This window comes from Labrus bergylta, chromosome 3, assembly GCF_963930695.1.
Source record: "Labrus bergylta chromosome 3, fLabBer1.1, whole genome shotgun sequence".
NCBI classification, from domain to species: Eukaryota; Metazoa; Chordata; class Actinopteri; order Labriformes; family Labridae; genus Labrus; species Labrus bergylta.
The window spans coordinates 25,351,679-25,373,559 of NC_089197.1; the positions used below are offsets into that span (position 1 = coordinate 25,351,679).

General features: G+C 40.1%; 1 protein-coding gene across 2 annotated transcripts in view; it reads left to right on the forward strand.

Moving 5' to 3' along the window:
• The window catches only part of cd276 (CD276 molecule), a 69,437-nt gene extending 51,244 nt beyond the window's left edge, over nt 1–18,193 (forward strand). For both annotated transcript variants that reach the window (XM_020658682.3, XM_020657985.3), the window contains exons 6-8: nt 810–851; nt 6,346–6,384; nt 17,295–18,193. In XM_020658682.3, coding sequence (XP_020514338.1) covers nt 810–851; nt 6,346–6,368 — 65 coding nt within the window. In that variant the 3' untranslated portion in view covers nt 6,369–6,384; nt 17,295–18,193. The remainder of the gene's footprint in view (nt 1–809; nt 852–6,345; nt 6,385–17,294) is intronic.
• Nucleotides 18,194–21,881: the final 3,688 nt, after the last annotated feature.

Below are 21,881 nucleotides of genomic sequence, written 5' to 3' on the forward strand. Positions count from 1 at the left end.
AATGTGGTCTGGGTGGACGTATGCATATGAATGCTGTTGGAATCTGCAATCTGCTGCTGTACTAATAAGAACTTTTGCTTAGTTTCCCCAGAGGACTCAAGTCTTTGCTGTCAGAGTTAAGAAAAATCAAGAATACGCACAGGAATATGAATAAAAGAATTGTGTTGCCTTGACATTTAATTCTGTTCATTATCAGTTTAATCTCACATATCAGACACTGAATAGAGAATCTCAGGCATAATTGAGGGGGTGGGGGTGGTGTGGCAGAATTAATATCAGCCACTTGGATACTCTGTCTCAGTCCTATTTTTAGCCTATATGTGTGTGCACATGCAAGCCACGTGTGTATGTGACTGTGACAGCCTTCACCAGTTGCCTCTCTAACTCTGTTGACAGTAGGTTTTCAGAAAGCCAGCAGCTAAAGCCTAATGTGATTACTGTCTTTGTGAAAGGGGCTGGATAAGAGGTTAAAGGGTGGGTACGGCTCTGTGTGTTGAGATATATATATATATATATATATATATATATATATATATATATATATACACACACACACACACACACACACACACACACACACACACACACACACACTTTATATATGTGTGTGTGCGTGTGTGTGTGAGACTTGGTGGGGGAACCATTGTGTGGATTTTCCTCGTTTTTATAGCGCTCCCTCTCAACACAGCTTGTCCTTTGAGCTGTGAAGGATCAGCTCACCATAGGCTTGCTATGAAGTGACTACATTGTGTGCCTTGCTTTTTGTGCTGTGGCTCCCACTGATAATGACTCCTCTGTCTTTCCCACAGCTGAAGAGGCCAAGGAGCTGGAAGAAGAGGAGTCAAAGACAGGTCAGCCAATCCACACCTGGTCAAGCCTCAGCCACTGCGTGCATCAGGGGCTCGCTGTCCGTTTTAGTTAGCAGTGAAAGAGTAGCATTAGGAAATCCACTTGTTAAATTTTCACATCCTATACTCAAACCTGTCATTAAATTACAGTGTGTTGCATAGCGATTCAACCACCTTAAATTCAACATTTACAGTGTAACATAGTGGAAGTGATAGACAGTTATTTGACTATTTCATGTATTAACTGAAAACAACAAGAGAATAAGTAGTGCTGAGGTGGGCAAGATGAAAAGGGCAGTTAGTATTATACACCTGCAAAATCTCTTTTTACACATGTGTTGTTTTGTTTTCATAATAAAGGGAAAAGTATCCAGTGAAAACGGTTAAACATATTGAGGTGGCAGCATGGCAGAGACCCAACAAAACAAGTAACTGAATGTTACGTTTGTTCACTGAGGTGTGAGAGAACTCTGATGAAGCATGAGTGCACGTCAGAAATGAGACCAGCTCCAGGCACCAAATCCATTCAACACAGCAACCCTGTGGCATATCTCTTCCACTTCTTTAGTGAGTGTGTAAGCGTTCGAGGCGGAGAGAGGCAGACGAGCCCACTAATTTAGCGATGCCAACAAGCTGTTTTACATTACACATTCCCCCAAAGCTACAGCTATAACAGTGAAATCTATCTTGTCTGTAAATTTAATGGTAACAAGTCCCACAATTTCCAAGTTTCACAAAAATGCCAACAACAGTGCTGCTGTGTCCTGTACTCAAATGATGCTGTTTACCAAGACGGATTGATTTAGCTGAAATGTGCCATGCATATTGTCACCTGGAACAAGCTCCTTGAGTTTCTTATGATGAAGAATACAGCGAAATGGACAGAAATCAACCGTGACAGCCCTTCCTCCATTTAATGCTACACTGAGTTTTTGCAAGACACTCCTCTCTTAAATCTGACTAGTTTCAACCAATGAACAAAGACAATACCCACCAGGAGCTCTATATCATTTTTAGAAAATTTGCCCCTCTGCAAAGAGACATTTCACAAAGTGTTCAAAGCCAAGCATTTAAACGAGGAAATGAAGATGAACGAAAGTCTACAGCCTGCTAGGGGCTTTAAGAGGCTGCACTAAAGTAAAGTGGTGCCTTGAGCTAAACGCTAACAGCAAACATCCTGATGTTTAACATGCTCACTCTCTTCATTGAATGTGTTAGCATGTTAACTTTTCTTAGTTAACATTAAGATAACAAAGTGCTGCCAAAGCTGGAGTCTCTCATGGTTGCCTTCTCCAAGACGCGATTTCAGGTGCAATTAGCGACAAAGTTGTCCAGTGATGTGCATATTGTACTCTTCAGTTTTTGTTTGCATTAATAAATGAGCAATACAAGTAACAAGTAACTTGTTCACTAATGCGCTCTAGAGGTGTAGAGGTCCTGATAGGCATATTTTGTTTCCCCTAGAAGAGCCTAGTGAGCTGTTAGTTGTTGTTTTTTTGTTTTTTTTACAGTCTTCGTGGCTCACTAAGCTAACAGGCTGCTGGCTCTTTAGCTTTAAATGTACAGAAGAGACACCAGACTGTTATCTAGCATCTCATCTAACTCTGCACACGTAGAAGTGAAGCATCATTTTTAAATGTCGAACTATTTCTTAATACCTTTTTAATCAAAATCTAAGTTATTCATGAGATTTAATATTAACATTTAAAAGAAGCTATAGGTTTTGCTCAATACTCCCTTTATGCTGGACCAGAACTTAGACTCCTATGTGCGATTCTATTTCTGTGATGAGAGTTATGTGATATTTTGCTAAGCGTGACCTTATGAGTCCAGAATTAATTTCCCCATCAGCAAGCCGAGCAAGCTTTCTTCTGCCGCCTGCCCAGCCTCAGCGCCTACCCCTCACAAACCTGAGCAGTTCTCCCTCAAGCGTTAATGTCATTAGAGTTATTCATTTGACTCCTTCTTTAGTCTGATTGAATTATTTAGCCTTCCTGTGAACGGCAAAGTTAATACCATGTGATTTTAATAAGCTGAGAGGTGACGGAGAGTCTCCGAGTGAGGGGGGACAACGACTTTTATTCTCTAATGCCTCGCTCATGAATGTTTCAGAGAATTATGTGCAGCCAGGAGCGGGGTCAGCCGTCCCACAACTAGTGAGTCTTCATAGTTCAGCTGTAGCTAAAGGGAGAAGGGAAAAGTAGAGCAGATCTCAGAGACTATGTACTCTTGTGACATGACGACAACTTACAGCCTCTCCCCGCCTCTTGTCGCCGTCCATGCACCTGGATGATCCAGGTGGACGTCGTGGGCGGTGAGCTGGTGAAGTCAAGTTAATGGCCCTGCCTTCTGAGATCACTCTGTAGGCACTTCAGACTGGCAGCTTTGTTTTGCCATCTGGCTCCAATTGCGCTGACAAAAGCAGAGGTTCCTGCATGAGACAATGGCGCTGAAATGAGCCCCGCTTTAATAAACCCAGGATGATGGGGAGCCACGTTTGTGTGTTATCTTAATGAGCTGTCCAAAGGAGAGCGCGCCTCCCTTTTCAAAGCCAGCCTGATCCGAACAATAACCAGTGATAACTAGGGACCTGGGCCCATTCATTTGCAATGGGGTTGAATCCCTTTGTTGCCTTTACAGCAGAAGCAAATCATGTTTAACAAACAGCACTGCTCAAATTCTGCTCAAATGTTGCTGCAGCCAACAGCAGCCCCTTCGCACACACACATGCAGTGAAGGGCGAAGGGACACACACACTCCACACACACTGAAAGAAGCACTTTGATACACTAATCTACATTCACATTTATAGAGGTGCAGTGTGCATGCATCTTGCTGGCTTCATCCCTCACCTCCCCACCTCCTCCCTGAAATGTGTTCAGTAATCTGAGCATGATGTGCTGTTTAGAGGGGGCTGCAGTCACGCAAGTGCAGCTCCTCCTGTCAGAAGCTGGCTTTAGTTTGTGTGCACTAGCCCCTGTCTCCCTAAATCCTCTGGACTCTAAGGAGTCAGGGCCTTAGCAACAAGGCACTGGAAGAGAGTGTTAGTCAGTGACCCAGTTCTTTCATAGACAAAGAATAGTCGGAAATAACAATTTAGTACGCCCTCTGAAGAAGAAGCTCCATGTGAAAAACGGTTTTATTAACCCTGCTTAACTGAGCCAAGGTCCTGTGAAGGTGGAAAGTTAGGAAATTTCCTTCATTATGAATCTCATGGCAGAAGAAAGCCACACCCTTCTCCTTCTTATGACTCCTGCATGCCAAGGCCCGCACTGAAAGATAGATGACAGTTGCAAAAATCATATTAAAGCCTCAAGCCTCGGAGCGCATCACCTTATGTTGTTGTTGTGTTGATTTTAAGAAGCTAGCCAGCTAAAGGTGACTCCTGAGCAGACAGACAGAAACAAGGACAGCTGTACCAGAGTCAAAGTCACCTCTGTGCTTATTATACCTCCCCTCCGTCTTTTTTATTGAGTTATTCACACAGCAATGAAAATAAAACCCCTTTATGCAAGAGGAAAGAAATACTCACCTCATGTCTCTCATGGGACTTAAAGTGTGTATATATATATATTTAACATCATTTGCAAAACTGGGTATGGTGGATACAGATTAGAGAACAGATTAACACAATCAAATGTGTGTTTTGTTTTCAGTTGTTACTCGATATCAACAGTTATATTAAATTCTTTGAATGCATATTTAGCTGTTAAATGAACATGCACAAACAATATAATAGCGTTTTGTGGGGGTTTTGTCCACTAGGGGCACTAAGGGAAAATATTTATACAAACAGGTCTTAATTGATGATTTGGTTTGGTTTGGTGGTTTTATTCTCAAGAAAACATCTCAGCTGTATTACATAATCGTTTTTGCAAATGCATTTTTAGAAAAGAAAAATAACCGACATGTTTGTAAATCAATTGATACGTATTATATTTGTATTTACAATACAATACTTAAAAAAATATATATATATTATATACATATAGGCCAGTCTATGACACAAAAGATACAGTATTCCAAGTAGTTACGCTGTAAAGCAATGCTGAAGAATTGACTTCTTGAAATACATGCCGTCACCAGACCAGGCCTTATTAAAAAGTTGCATGCAGCATACTTAAAAATAACCCAGTTTGACAGACCTGCAGGTCACTTACATACCATTCCACATTGCTGCAGTTCAGATTGAGTGGGCCTTGGAAAACAGCCTGAGGCGGCTCTGCTTGACATGCCCTCCCTTTTTCACTGGCATCACATACTCAGCCACTGGGCTCTCCCAACGGTCACACATTACTGACTAAAGATATGTAAATAGAACATTCATGTTGCCTTCATTATTAGATGTGGGTCACAGGACAACTTCAAGAGTGCTAATTAAAAGAGCTCCCTGCACAACATTGCTTAGTAGCTGCAAACACATTAGTCAACCACCGCACTCATGTTCCTTGCTGTTCCTTGCTGTTTCTGCAGCACACAGTAAGCTACATGTATACTGAGTTTTCTCTAAGGATGAACACAGATTTGCTGTTGAAGGCCAATTAAGATTGAATTTGTAATAATAGAAATTATAAACCCCTTTACACATGATTCATATAGATTTTGCGTAACGCAGAATTCTATAATTATGTATAAAATAGAACTTTCCCGTGTTGCTGATCTTTCCTTTCTTTCTTCTTTTAAGATGAGGAAATTAAACATATTAAAAGGAGATGCTTTGAAAGATTGTATTTGCTGCTTTTGCCTTGTGCTTAGGGCGGATTTTATTTGCTGCAAACTGAGACACTTGTGCAACCTCTCAGAGGTTATCTACTGGTCTGTGAGGAAAAGGCGACCTGATCATTGTCAGGAGAGATAGAAAGCAAATAGCATCTCCTAAATCATTTGGAATAATGAGTGTTGTCACCGTAAACAAAAAACAGTCAAACCACTGAGTGCATCACACAACAATATGCCAGTCCCACTGCTGCCTGGTTTGCATAACTGACAAAAGTAACAGTATAAAGAGTGGCTTTGTGAGAGGACAGGGGCACAGGGGTTCACAAGTGAATGCAATCCTTTTTCTTGGGATGAATCTGTCTGTACGGACACCATTTACATCCCCCTGCCATCCCAGCCCCCTGCTCCCCCCTCTGTCATGTAATCTCCGCTCCTCTGACAGCACAGCCAAGGCCCGGTGGGAGAGTGCCTATCCATCTCACTACCCCAATCTGCCTCCCCTGTTTGGTTCCACATGAGCACTCAGCTGCTGTGACTAATTAAATAAAGCGCTGTGCCCTCTGCTTCCTGTTAGCCATGGCAAGGTTGGTGCACATAGAGCAGAGGAGGAGGTGGAGGAGGAGGAGGCAAAGGGATAACAACAACCAAGGCTGTAATGATGCTTTTCCATGACACAATAGACATGAAAGTTATATTGATGCTGACATGATGCCCACTTTACAGCAGTTGTATCTCTCAAACAGCTTCAAATAATAATTGTTTTCTTTCTTGCTTTCAGCCATGACTCTGCTGAAAAGCTAAGGCCAAGAGATTCAAGGTGAGTGTGTACAGTTTTGCTGTGTCTTTACATACACCTGTGTATTAATGTGTCGCTCAGATGTCACATTTTTAGCCTCTTATCACTACTACCTTATACCTTCAGCAGTAATGCTCTGGAGGACACAATGTCTCTAGAGGCTCTGGGTAAGTGCTGCTATAATGAGGCCGGGCTGCATTAAATCAGCAGATAGACGGGAATACGAGAAGGCTCAACATTTTGATTTTAGGAATCACAGGGTCACAGTCTGCTCCGACAAATGTATTGGATTTTATCTGGCATGCAAACATAAATGGCATGTCCTACTGTAATCCACAGATTAATGGTACACATGTAATGGTAAACATTTTAGGTGTGTCTAGATGCTGTGTTTTTTTTTCCCTCTTTCTAAATCTATGGATATTCACTGCCATCCTCATGAAGTTTTCAATCTGATAGCTTTGGCTCATGATGAGCTGCAGCGGCCATTCTGGTGCTACAGTGAGAGCCTGACATAGTAAGGTGTATAGCATCCTTCTGCTACATTTAAGGCATTATGTCACTGCGTTCTGTGGATGCTTTGACAATCATGAATATTATATGTATATTTAAGCAGAACTTATTAGAAAGTAGGTCGCCATGCAGTGGAGGAGGAAAAGTCTGTCTCTGCTTAAGGTTCCACATCTGAAAACTGATTTCTAACACAACGCATTAATGTAAACAATCAGAAGGAATATTGGTTAAAAATGGTCCAGCTTCAGGATTTAGTAGCAAAACAATTTTAAAATGTGTTTTTTTGCTCAACAATATACACATCTACGAATAATACATGCTTATCATAAAGAAACACTCCGCAGAGTTTTTAGGTACCACGGACAGCTCCTCTGCTACCACAGTAGGAGATTGTGGTTACAGAAAGATGAGATAGCCAATTTAAAATAAGCCAGTTACTGTTGCTTATTTGCTTAATTTGCATTTATAGACATTTATTGGTTTTCGGGGGAATTTTTTATATCCATAGTAAAGAGGAAAAAGCAAAACAGGGTCAAAAGAACTGTGCACATTAAGTGTATGTTGTAATAGTTTGACTGGAAGGGCAATATTTGAATGATTTGAAGTGTGGCCTATTCCTTTTTAAGTAGATGATCCAAGTGAACAACAGGACAAAAGGAAGACTGTTGAAACTGTCAAAAAGAGTAGTAGCTGGATTCTACTGTAGCTCATGTGGATGTGTAATATGGGATATGGCATGACCAGACTGGTAGGACCATCATCGGTAGTCCAAAAGTCATGAAGTCATTAAAGAATAGAGAGTAAACCACAGATTGAAGCTTCTGTAGAATAGCAAAGAAGATATACCCTGCACTACTGCAGCTTGCTGTCTGTGTTACCTCCTGCTGGGTGCAAGAAAAGGAAAAGGTAAGCCAATTTGTAGTTGTTTTGATTGGCTCACTCATGAGTAAATCCTGGCTAGTGTTGGCAGGCCAGTCCTTTTTCTTTTGGCTGCTTTAAACCCCAACTTTTCCAGACAAATACACATTCAGATGCTTCTTTGGATCCAGAATTTTTAAACTATATACTATGACACATACTTTTAACTATTCATACTTTCAGGCAGTCTGTATTTAAATGTGTTTCGAGGTATAATCACCTGGTGCTTGTCATCACTCTTATGTTTATTAGCTGCATTAGAAAACAGCTTGTCTTGACTTTGTTGACATGTTGGGATAGTAGTTTTTCTAAGAGAGGATATATAGAGGTGTGTGTTTGTTCCCGCTTATATTGTCAGACTGCTTGTTGACTACATGGTTGTACACTTTTTTGTTGTGGTGACTCCACTTTAATAGCATACTGACCTAGACCAAGAGCAGCAGCAGTAATACAGTGGCAGGCAGGCATTTCCGATCTTGATGGGGGCCAGGGTGCAGGCGGTGGCCCTTGGGGAAAGGAATGGGACAATCCCACACTGGCCTCATGTTCACTCAACCATAGCTAGTCTGTGTCAGGTGCTTTATCCCTTCCTGGACCAAGCTCGTGGACCGGGAAAAGCCCAAAGGCTTGGCACTATTTTTGGGAGTTATAAGCAACAGAGGATATTTTTGTGCTTTAAACCTTTTTTTTTTTCTAACCTTTCTATTTCTATTTCTTTCGACATAGATGCTTTGATATTTGATGCTGATATATTTTAGGAGATGTTTTAGAACCACTCCATCAATTCTGATTTGTCAGATATTGAAGATGTTTGGTCCCTGTGGTGCTGGAGTGATAACAGGATGGTGCAGCTGGTCTGTCTTTTGTCAGAAAGAGACAGATACCATGGTTTATAAATGTAGTGATTATTATTTACTGCACAAGAATTCCCTACACACATAGAGTTGATAGAGTTTGGAAGCTGGACAGATTTGATGTTGTGTGTATGATTTGTGTCCATGCCTGTATATGTTTGTACAGTATCTACACACTATTGCGAGAAGGTAGAGGAAAAAAACGACTCCATCACGCTGTCTACGAGTCACAGTTCACTAATATCTAATCTCACATTAAGTAGAGACTATGGGCCCACGCTTTATCTGTTCCTCACTGCACTCTTAACTCTTACTGTAATAACCAGCAGTTCGATGTCAGTTGCGTGAATACTTTTTATTACAAGGTTGGACAGTTACAGCTTGCTTTTATTACACCCTGATTGGTCATTGCCGTAAAGCCGCAGCATGCAGACTGAGTAGAAGATGATGAAAGGTGCACAAAGTCATTTCCCGTAACTAGCCAAAATAAAGTCTGGCCAAGGAGGAGTCAAAGCGAGGACATTTGTCATTACTGTAGTATCCACTGACCTTCACCGAGATTGTTAACGCTAAGTAATATCCTGCAAGCCCCCAGACCTCTCTGCTGCTGAATCATCCTGGATCAATTATTCTAATATTTGTGTGGCAGTTTTGCTATCGATTAATGCATTTATGCAGAGTGCAGCATATCTTATTTAATAAAGTCGAGCTCTGCATTTGATTAAGCCATTTTACAGACAGGAGGCACTTTGTTTTCATAAACGTGTGCCTTATCGATACATGTGTTCATTCGTGACTTCGACCCTTCTTTGGGGTCATTACTAGCAGTCGAGCACTGATATCATAGTAAATGGCTATCTGCAGCACATTCAATACTTTGTAGAGTGTGCTCACTACTGTGCTGGGATTGTTACAGGATTACACTGTATGTGTGTGATCATAAATACTGATAATGAAGATCACTCAGTAGTTCTGGAAAGTTAGGCAGTAGAGTAAGTGAAAGTGTTCACCTGGAATCAGCATTTAGGGCTAACACATTTTCTAAATGCACTTGTTAATCTAAGTTATCTTTTTTAAAGTAATTGTTACTCATCACCTTTACAGTATGAGCCACTGTTGGTTGGACTTTTTATTCTGAACATAAAGAGATTTTAGCTTCAGGTACAAGATTCATAAATGTGAGTAAGAGTCTACAATCTTTGTTCTCTATGTGCATAATTTAGCCTTGAAAGAAAATGGCTCATCTGATGGCTATCATAAGATATTATGTTTCAGAAGACTGAGTCAGTTTTTTCATTAATTTATCGTCTTTGAAGTTCCGTCTCCTTTTCCTTTAGACAGTTGCATAACCACAGTGTTTGAATAATACTGGTTCAGGCAACACTTGAATAAAAATGCAGAATTTCAGGGTTATTGTTCTTTGAGCACAGGAGTTAATGCATCCCATCTCTAAACTGACTCATCTGACCTAAAAAAAAAAAATTCCCCTAAAAGGAACACTGTCTAGAGAGAAAGCTTTCAATTTGAAAGTAAAATTTTGCATTGGGCTGCTAGACCTGTGGTCATAATCTGCAATGATTGAAAATCTTTTTGTTCATTTTATGTTTGAAGGGACCAATAAGAAACTGTATTTTGCAGAACTTTTGGCCTAACAAGAAGAGATGTGTGCAAATGAGGAAAGAATGAATATTCAAACCTGAAGAGAATAAAGAAGACTCCGTGAAATAAAGAGCTGCATGGATGATTCTGTTCATGTACCTAAAGACCTCTGATGAATTCCAACGAGCACAGATTACATTTTGATAACAGATTAGCCCTATAAGTGCAATTACTGCCACATAATGGCCCTTTGCCAGCTCCCTCAGCACAGTAGTGAAATATTTATATAATATCCCCCTATACATTCACTTCAACTGTGGTCTGTCACTCTCAGAATATATCCCATTGTTATACCTTTTTTCACAGTAATAGTTTTGGGTTTACTGTCATGGTTTTATGAGTAACATGAAAGGAGCGATAAAAGGGGGTAAAATAGAGTAGAATTGAAAGGAGAATACTGGTCTATTTTAAAAGCCTGGCGAGGCGGGGGTTTGCTCTGATGATCCTATCAGAATTTTTGGAGATCTTGTGGGAAGCATTGTGAAGCACTAGGAGAGGCAGGGGGGGGGGGGGGGGGGGGGGGGGCAGTTCCTCTGCTATATGTGGCAGGTGAAGCCCAGCAGACACTGATAATGTCAGACAGGACACTTACGTTGGACTCTCTCCAGGGAGGTGTCCAGTATCTCTGATATCTGCATTATTTATGTTTTTGTCTCTGCCATTTATCAGCATTTTTATAAGTCGCAGCCTCATTCTACAGTACATCTCCAGTGATGGAATAGACTGCAGCAATGATAGCCTCTAAGGGAAGCCAATAACCGAATATAGTAGCTCTTATTGATATCAGAAAAGTGTGGAATGGACAAGTGTGCTGCGTAGCAGTCTCTGCATACTGTTGGAAACCTTGGCAAACATCCAGTCACATCAAAATTGTGCTTTGAAAAATAAAATATAACTAGGAAAATGCTGTGCTGGCTCCACTTTCCTACCTCTATATTAATTTTTTAGGACACAAAACTGGTACTGTGTGTGCTGCGGTAGGAGTTGCACAGCAACTGAATCACTGATCAATGACAGCTAATGAACACGGCAGGAGTTCTGCTCTGTTTGCCTCTCGACAGAGAGCTGCCTTCTCCAGAGAGCTCCTTTTCTCCTGTTTTTGCCAGAAAAGCACAGGAGCCTTCATTGAAACCAACTGCCTCTGGGCTCAATTAACTACCATAGAGTGCTCATAATGCAGATGAGAGACTGAGTATAAGATCAGTGGTGTGGTGATGCTGGAAATCACACACAATCGGATCTACATACACAAATTCAGACAACCAGGACATCATAGTCCTAAAATATGCAATAAATGTATAGACGATGAAAAAGGCTCCATCAGAAGGGATTTAATAGGTAAAATAAAATTATAACTTTCTTTGATACAACTCATCAACACAGTAATAAAAAATCCACATTATCTTCTTTCAGAAACAAACATTCTCTGAGGCGCTTTGCACCAAAGTATGATCAAGTAATGGAAGTGGATTAACAAAGCATAATGGCTGCACTGACTCAATTGTCTTAATAATAATCTCTGATATTGTAAAATATTGAACACATGTAGACCTTTATTTAACCAGGAATGAAACCCATTGAGATTAAAAATCTCTTTTTCAAGAGTGTCCTTGCCAAGACAGGCAGCAGCACATTTAACAGAGTTTCACACAGACAACGAGCAGCCAAACTTACTAATACAAAAATACATCATTAGACATTAAAAGACACAAATTACAAATCGGTCTGTCAAAATCATCCACATACACATCAGGGAGAAAATCTACAGCCAGATGTGTCTGCCTCCATGTCATTGAACATCTTCTTAAAAGCATCCAACGAGAGAAGCTCATTAGGTTTCAGCTCTTTTTGCAATTCGTTCCAAGTAAAGGGAGGTATGAGGTCACCAGGCCATTGCCTTTGTCAAAACATGTTTGCTTCACTTTACATCTGTCACTCAGCCAATCACTGTGAGTATCCCAACCTGCCCAACATGTACCAATAAACAAAACACTCCTCTGAGCGGTCGTCAAATTTGATTTATTATCTTTGCTGTTTTGGCTAAATGACAATCAAGAAACTCTTACAAATTGGAGTTCTTCATTTCTCAGCCATCATCAATGTGCATATTATGGGTTTTGGTGGCAGGAGAAGCCAGCCCTTTCAAATGGATCCCATCCTATTGTTCACAAAGAAATAGATATCAAAGAGAATATGTTCTGTGTCGGGAAATTTACAGATGGCACAAATGTAAATACTGAAAAGTCCCCCCCCCCCTACTGTGATGACAATATGCTAAACATGTCGCCCATTGAATGGGGAGTGGTGGCTTTTATGTGTAGCTTTTTGAAGTGTGCACACTGCACACTTTGTGCAACTGCAGGAGAAGCTTCACATGTTTAAACTGAGGAAGAGAAACCTGTGCACTGATTTATGCTAAATGCTGCTTCAGTGTTTCTCTGTAGTAGATTTACTAACGAGTTATGGAGAATTTACATCAAACATGCAGAACAAATCATTAGAAATAAGGTGCGTTAAAATGATGCAGTTGAAATGCATTTTAAAACTTACTTTAGAATATTTTCTTTTCGGACTATAGCAAAATAATGTGTTGTTTGTAATGTCTATGGAGCTGATTTGCAGTGCTTGAGTGAATATCCAACCTGTCAGTTAGGTATAATAATGATAATAATAATAATAATAATAATAATAATAATAATCTGGTGTAATTTGCTTATGTCGGACATCATTAAAATGACCTGTTTAATCAGCCCACTGTTTATCCCTCACAGCTTTGTGAGTAAAATGCCTCTAAATATGGTAAATGGGCATCTGATATGGTTTTCGGTTGTGAAGCTCAAAGTTAAACACAGCATTGACCTCTGTGCATGCCTAAAGTGTGCAATGAATTGAAGCTGAAGGTAAAATCGTTGACGTCAAAATGTCACAGTCCTACAGCCATTGCTTCACTTTGCACAGTTCAGCTTATGGGGTGACAGTCACCTTCATGCTGCATCAGTCACCAGCACAGGTGGAAGACTGTCGCTCAGGAGAGATGACCTCCCATGACTCTTAATATTCATCCAGATGAACTTACTTAGAAGATAAGTGGTGAAGGATAAATGGTTGACTCGCCTTTTGAAATGGCCGACGTCCCGGTGTGAGCGCCGAATAAACTGTGACTCCCTCTTCTCCCCCTCCTTACCTTTCTCCTGAGACTGAGTCACCTCGCCTTCAGGGTTTACACCAGGAGTCTCTTCAAACGATCCTTTAGACTGAAGTGAAGAATCAAGATTAATGCATCTCCACGTCCCACCCAGGCTCCAGGGGGAAAAGTCCTATAATTAACACCAGGGGGGCTGCAGGCTGCTTTTGGAGAGAGGTCAGGGGTTGTGTAGCTCTACTATAGAAGAAGAACTGAGAGAGGTGTAGGATTTTAAGAGTGTGACATACGTGGTTGCTTTGGAATAACAGGTCACTCAGGACCTGTCAGACATCTCACTCATGACGGAGTATTATTAGGACAAAGTGGAGAGGCCTGTAGCAAGAGCTGCTGCATTATGGCACAATTCATAGTGAACTGCTTTCTTCTTTGGAACAGTCTGTCCGATTAAACAGGGCATATAAAACAGAATGTATTCTCATGAAATGCAAGCTAACTAATACATTCTTTACTGGAGCTACAGCCAGTAGGCCTAGCTTATGATAGCTTTAGAGTTGTTGCAATATCAGTACTAGTCATGGTATAGGCCTGCAATGTTGGCTGTATCAGTTGTTGGGTTAGAAACATAAAAACAAAAATATTGCCATGAAATGCTTATAGCAAGTGTAATGGCAGTCAGAACAAGGGGAATGACAGCTGTCAGTATTTAAACCACTATTATGTATATTTTTGTATCACACTGACACCAATAGTCAATCTCAGATTGGAAAATATCTACTAAGTTTCGCACAAATACTGGAAACATGAAGCAACAGCGTGTCTGGCTCTGTCCCAAGAGTCGACACTCTAAGCTCAATATTTGAAAACTTTTATCTAGTTTCCTTTTTCTTTTCTTTTTTACGAACAAATCTGTAAAACGATTTTGTTGTAACTCTACAATGATATATGAGTTGGACTGTTTTTCTTTTTTTAAAACCTGAGCAGCATAGGTTGGCTTAAGCCCCAAATATTTCCTTCAATATATTTGTATGAAATCCGACTTCATGGCAGCAGTGATTGTGTCTTTATTCATTTTGATAATCAGCTTTAAACAAGTTATAGCTATTCTTAAAGTCACTTAGGTTGATGTAAGTGGTTTGATTTAAAGAGAAGGGGGGCCAGGGTAAGGAGGACAATGAAATACTTAAACTACTTTGCAGCGCACTTACACACAGTTAACTTGAAGGTTATGTATTTACACGCATGGTTACGCCTTATAATAACAGCCTCTTCTATTTCTCCCCACGCTGATGATACTAAGTGCTCTTTAAATATATACAACAATCCACCATTTTGTGTCCCGCTGTTCCCAGGGGATCATATGTCCGATGCAGCCCATTACTGTCTATCCAATGTAATGAATGCATCCATAAAATATCTGTGTATCCACTGTAAGCATACATTATACTCTATAATTATCAATCCTTGCATAGAAAATTGTCATGGTGTTTTTGATCATCTGGTGATGATCTTAAAGTCTCACCAAGGTTTAGCTACACCCTCATTATCCCTAATACTTCTCCAAGGTTATTCCCAAACATTTATTTTCTTTTACCATGCCTGCTGTTTGTCTCTGATACTAACTTTGATTATTTTTTGTTTTGCTGTGTCAAACAGAACGAGGCCTGCAGTTTAGTTTTTTAGTTTTGACTTTCTACAAGCACTGATGTAATAAAATAGAAGAGGAAGTTACAGACAGGGAGAAATGGAAGATTGGACTTACATTTCAATGTAAATGAGGAGAAAAAGGGGCACAGTGTGGATTTACAACGGTTCATTAGATTAAATCCACTGTTCCGCTATATCTTTCACGTGAACAATCTCCCATAGCCCGAGTAAATTAGTGTTCAATCTCGTGTACCTGCTGTTAATGAATCTGTCCATCAGCTCGTGTCTCAGGTGCTGGGATGGAGGAATGGCTTCAGCCCTGACTTCGCTGCTTTGGATTCTCTGAGAGACATAGCAAAGCCGTTATAACACTAAAGTTATTATAAGTGTTATGAGTGAACTTTTTGATTTCCAGTGATCAGAATCCCCCCAAAAGTGTTTTCTTGGTGGTATTTTGAAGTGATTATCAACACTGTGCTGTGGATGCTCCTATGACCTCTGGACAAGGTCATGATACAAATAATATACAGTAACTTGTTTTAATTACTTTAAGTTAAGTTGAGTAAACACATAACACGGCTTCACTAATCTATTTTGTAGAGCCCTGTTTTCTTTAATGAAAATGTTTTGGACATTAATTCATTAGTGTTCATTGACAATAGTAACCTTGGTGTGATGGAGAAGTTGGAAGGCTGAATTATTGTTGAAATTCTTTATTAGGAATAACCCCTTGAGATGTGTCATCTTGTTTTGGAGGGGATCCTTGAATACAGAAAAGTACAGTATACAGACACAGAGCACAAGACAAGAAACAAAAACAAAGGAGAAAAACAAAAACAGAACTAAACAATTCATATCAAATGATGATTGGGCTTACAAAATCTGGTGAATTTACTCAAAGCAGAGCAAAACATGGAGTGGATTTTTCATTCACAGATCAAAAACAAAAAAAGTAATCTAGACAGTGGAATATACACAACATAAATTATAATATTAAGGTGTTGAAGCAGTGTTATTATGGACAGTTGATTCTGATTCTGACTTACCCTTTGACATGAAGAGAATATAGGCGAGACAACGTACCGCTGCTCTGTGAGACAGATATTCTTATGCTAGCTCTGCTCTTTGCAAATATTCCAGTCACTAAGAATGACACATTTTATTACTTTTTTTAGTTTTAGTTTGATATTTTTAGATATTCACGGGTCACATTTAGGATGTATCCACATCACAGCATGCTGTCATGTGTGAAATGTAATAAAAAGGATGATAATGAGCGTCAATTAGGAGGTAGGAGAAGCTGATCTCTAACAGAACTATTTTTGGTTTTCCTGTGATGAAATATTAGGACAGACACGCTCAGCGCTTCAAACACTGAGTGCACAGTCAAAAGACATCTGAGTTTCTGCTATATCTAAATCCAACATAAATTCCTGACAGGTTTATCCGGTACAGCTGAGGTCTTAATGAAACACAGAGCATGAGCAGAATTCCCACTGATATGAGGCAGAGATTATTCGCTCCTCTCAGGGTATTTATGTTGGATATCTCAGCAGGAAACAGGAATTAAAAGATCCATCCTTAGTCCGCTGTTTTCATTTAGAAGTCCAGTTGCCTGCAGATATGGCTGACTGACTTGAATAATGTATCCAAAAACTGAAGCTCCAGCTATTTTGCCTTTGAAGGCTTCAAGTAGGAGAGCTTCATGTGTGACATAATTAAATTCCACCCGAGTTAATTCAAACTGTTTAATGATGCAGGGAGAACAATTTATTTGGCTGTGCTAGCAGTGGGGTGGTCCATAGGGGCTACGAGTGAGGAGAGGCATTAGAAGTTTGCTTGTGATACAGAGAGCATGATGACTAGATGAAGAGAGACTTGAAGGTTGTAGAATCCTTGGAAAGACAGCTTCCTGTTGCTATGAATGTTTATTTAATGATGCACAAACTGGAGTGTTTTTCTGTAGTTTTCTCTACTTTTTTTTCCAGCAGAATTGGCCTTCATACTGATGAGAATTGTAGATAATTATCAGAAGTAAGTATGTGAGGTATTCTTCCCCCTGCTTGCTTTATTTATTGGGTTATCTTTTTTTGCGACCAGCACTGCAGAGTTTCATTATTTTTCAAAGCTAATAACCTCTCCCAAGGTGCACACCCTGACATGATACGCATTGTGTTTTTTGTCTCTTTTATTTCCAGGAGTCGGGGCCAGGCAGCGGGTAGGAGATGAGTCTGGCTTGTATAATCCCACTCCACCTATCCATCAACCTGGAGACTATTTCCAGCATCCCCCTACAGAATGTCAAAGCCTCGCTGAGCGGAAGATGAGTCCATCATCTTCTTTCTAAGACTTTCCCTCGAGTTTCCATCAAAAACACATAAACACATCATGTGCCATTATTTCCTATCGCCCCCCCCCCCTCCCCCACCCCCCTCCTCTCTTCTGTCAATAGAGGGGCTTCGTCAGTGAGTGATCTCAGTTGAGCGCAGTATGCAAAAGAGGAGCTCTTGTTTGACACCTACTGGATGTGACAGGATCCTTTCACTGTCGCTGACATCACTCTGCATGGGTTGTGATGGGGCGTGTGCCAGAGATCTCCTGTCTAATAAGAAGAGAGACACTTAAAGAGATGACCCTGCCTCAGTTGCCTTCACTGTCTCTCAGCCAGAGAAAGAGAGAGTTCTGCTCTCCCATTACTCCCGCACTTGCTAATTAGTGTCAGTCGGCGGAATAACTTGTACCTGTCGGCGTGTGCTGCTCCCCTATATTCACTAACTTCCGGAGATTGACATTGAATGCCAGCTAAGCTCCAACAAACTGCAAATGGTGCATGGGATACACCCTGATGCCCTTATTGACCTGATGACTTTATATATAGGTTTGATTTTATTGAACGAGGACTCTCTGAGCTTTTTTTTTTTTTTTTTTTACTGCTTTTATGGAATGTTGTATCTCTTCAGGCTCAGGCTGTACAGGTTGTTTTATTGCTTTTGTTAGGTACTCGTGCAATCATGTGCCATTTGACCATGTATGAATGCCAAAGTAATTTTGTTTCAGATAACCCAGTGCCTATTTGCATTAAAGAGACATGATGAAACTGCCTGGCCATTGATAATTATTGGTTCCCATTCCACTTTGTGCTCGTTCAAGCAGAACAAGGTGGAGTTTATAAGAGAATTTTTTTTTACCCAAGGGATTAGCCGTGCAGCTCGAATTCCTCCTTAGTTGATTTATCTTCCGGATAGGCTGGTCTACATAATGAGTTAAACATGAATTATGATGAAAGTATTACAAATATTTCATTTACATGCAGATCAACGTTGACATGTTGAATTGTTCCCTGTTAGAAGCAGTCCTATTTTAGGGCTAATCCCTGTCTGTTTGCAGATGCTCAGTCATCCTGAACATTCGACTTGTTTTGAATAATGGATTTTCTTTTGGATTGTTTGTAGCTGTCATATTCCAAATAACTACCTTGCCATCAAGTCTGACTTGTATAGGAAGTGAAAAAAATCCCTCCCTTACACACAGACACACACACGAACACACATGCACACACACATACTGTGTCCTCCTCCTAAGCTGGATGAGACTGTTGATCAGACCCCAGGCTGTGCCAAAATGCGCAGATCTCTCTGTACAGTAGCCCTTGACCTTGCTGTGTGTCCTCATGGCCCAGACACCTGCCTGAAATTAAATTACAGATTAGTGGCTTCAGGCCCAAAGAGGGGTTTATTTGGTTGGCCCCTCTCTGAGAAGCGCTCGTTCTCCCATTGAGGCACTGGGAAAAAAATTTCATGGGATTTAGCAAAAAAAAAATGCTAGTCTTGAAAACATTTCCTTTCTTCTTACTGCTAGCACAGGAGCCAACAGTTTACTAAAACAATAATGTCTACAAAGTCTCCTAAATCTCACATTGGTACAACAGACACAGGGAACATTGGAAAAAGGTTTGAGGGAAGCTTCATTTGAAAAACAAACTCATATAAAAGAGAAAGGAAAAGTCAGAGCTAAGGAACTCGTATGAACAGTACCTCAGCAGCTCTCTGTTTCTTTACACTCTGCTGAATGTACACCTTGAAAATTAAAAAATCAGTCTTGTGAGACAATAGAAGCAAATGCCAAGCCCTCATTAACTTTGAAGTCTTTCAAGCCTTTCACAATCCCTAAATCCAAATTACATGCCCTTCAAACTAAACTCCAATTCTTGTGGCCGTCAGTTGGCAATAAAAAAAGAAAGAAATACTCGTGAATATGAGTAAAAACATTGAAGTACAGGCTATTGTGCAGTGAAAAATGCCTAACAAACTTAAATGACAATAAATTACGAATGTATAACACCCCCCCCCCCCCCCCCTTGAAGGTGAAGTTATTAATTTTTGGATTTTTTGGGGGGGCTTTTTGTGCCTTTATTGTAGAGATATGATAGTGGATAGAGTCGGAAATCAGGGAAAGAAGTCATTTAAGGATACCTTTCCGATAGAACAGTACAGATGTCATTAAAAGTTAACACATGAACATCAAGATTCCTTCAAGTGTTTGTGTCGGCGTCCGTCTGCCCGCACCCCCCCCCCCCCAAAAAGCTGTAAACCTAGGGGAAACACTGTATAATAATAATAACAACACAATATCTGCTGTCACATTTCTGACTAAACTGACTTTCACTAGGTCCCACTCGTTATCACAGTTTGTTCCCTTATGTCCACCAAACCCAGTGCATATGTAGAAAACATCACATCAGCTCTATGGTCATGTACCTATAACCATTATACATGATACAAAATAAGAGATTTTTAGTGTAGCCTGTTAATTAAAATATGGTTATCTAACTCTTAACGTTCAGTCCAAACGTGTCCACACATATCATGCTAGCAGTTACCCTAACCTGTAAACTACAGCAGCCAAAGTTCTTCTAATTAAAATAATTTATACATTTAATTCATAACACTTAATGTCACCTTTCCCAGACCTTGTCTCAAGAGGGTAAATGTTTACGCTGCTTAAGTCCCTTCTTTATTTATCTATCAAAATGTTACACTTGGCAGGGTATGGAGTTTCCCCACAGCCAAGCCTCGGACTACAACACATAAGAAAAAATATATACTTTTATCAGCTCTGAACACACTTTAATTTGTGTGTTAGTTAAAGACATTAACGCTGCTCATTGGTTGGTTTTATGGTGTTTGCATTGCACACTAAAAGAAATACAAACAAAGGAAAACAAATCAATATTCAAGGCAGTACAAATCTAGAACAATTTGTATGTGAACACATTTGGAAGAAATTGCAGCTATTGCAAATCGTAAGGTTCCACTAGATAAATGTAAAAAAAAAAAAAGCACATCTATTTGACCTTGTGAGTTTTGATCACATGTGTTGGCTCTATGTAGATTAAAGATACAGACTGTTGCAGTCAGTGTCACTCAGATAAAGAGGGTTAAAGGTATTCTGTCTATGCAAATAGGATGAAATATCATGGAGCAAGAGCGCTCCTGTTTTTTCAAAAGGCTCTCCACACTCACATTTCCCGGCTCAGACTGCAATCCAAACACACACTAGATTTATATTAGCACTTCTGCGACTGTGCATTTGCCTTGATTTGAACATGAGCTCCCAGTAAAGTAGTCACTCAAATGTGGCCAGATGTGCTCCTTAAATTTTAGTGCACAGTAAATGCTTAGTGTGCTTTTTTTTTATGAAATAGCTTTTTTTATTTATCCCCTTTTGTTTAGCAGATACTTCACTGTAAGCATGCACACTTCCAGCATCCTTTCACTAACTCATGAATCATTTCTTTCCTCTCTAATAAAAGTAACCTCAGTCAAATACGAGTGGAGGCAGCTGGCAGCTTCTCCCTTTCGTACCTGCTCGTGGCCTGTTTTCTGTTTAGCTTTGAGACACCTGAGGTCAGCAGCTCTCCGTCCAAACACTGCACCAAAGGAGCTCTGCCGGTTTCATTCTAGCAGTCTAATCAGAGACCGAATCACACCAGGGACCACAAGTAAATGCAATTAAGTCGACGGTAGTAAAGAAAACCAGCTCCAGGACCAGGATTGAAGACCACTGTGTAATTGGTTTATTAATTGAATCTTTGGACACTCCATCACAAGTTATCAAGGTGCAGGGAATTAGCTTGGGCTATGGCCAGTAGTTAGTTGTTCTGGACGTAAGCATAGTAAGTAAACACTTACTGCTAATAATTCTCCTCACTGTGAGCATCCTTTTTATCAGTTTTATGATGTGTTTGGATTGTTCACCGCTTAAGGAGAAATCCCTGCCAGAATTTTATACTGTGGTTTCTATCTCCTGAGGAGGTTGGATTATGTATTTAGTATGCAAAGGCTGCAGTGAACATAAAAAGGCAAATCAACATAAAGAATCTAAGAAATCTTCAGGTTAGTGCAGTGTATGTGAATTCTATGGAAATATTCTAAATCCACGCTGTTTGTTTAACGTTTATGACTCAAACAAAGGAACATATTTTAGGGTGGCTTCACTTGTTAATACTAAAATGGGAAAACTGATCTTCCGTATTCAATAAACATCTTTAACACCCTAAAAGATGTTTATTGAATACGAAGCTGAAGCAAGGAGACTTTGCTCATCTTAGCTAAGCCAAGTGGAATGACTAAACTAAACAGTAGGCTACTGCTAAAAACCAACAACTTGGGGGATCTCAAGATTATTTTGGCGAGATCCTTGCTTTGTCTTGTCCTCTTCTTCTTCCGTAATGCATTTATGTCAACCGCTGGCTGCAGCTTAATATTTAACTGATAGATTTGAAA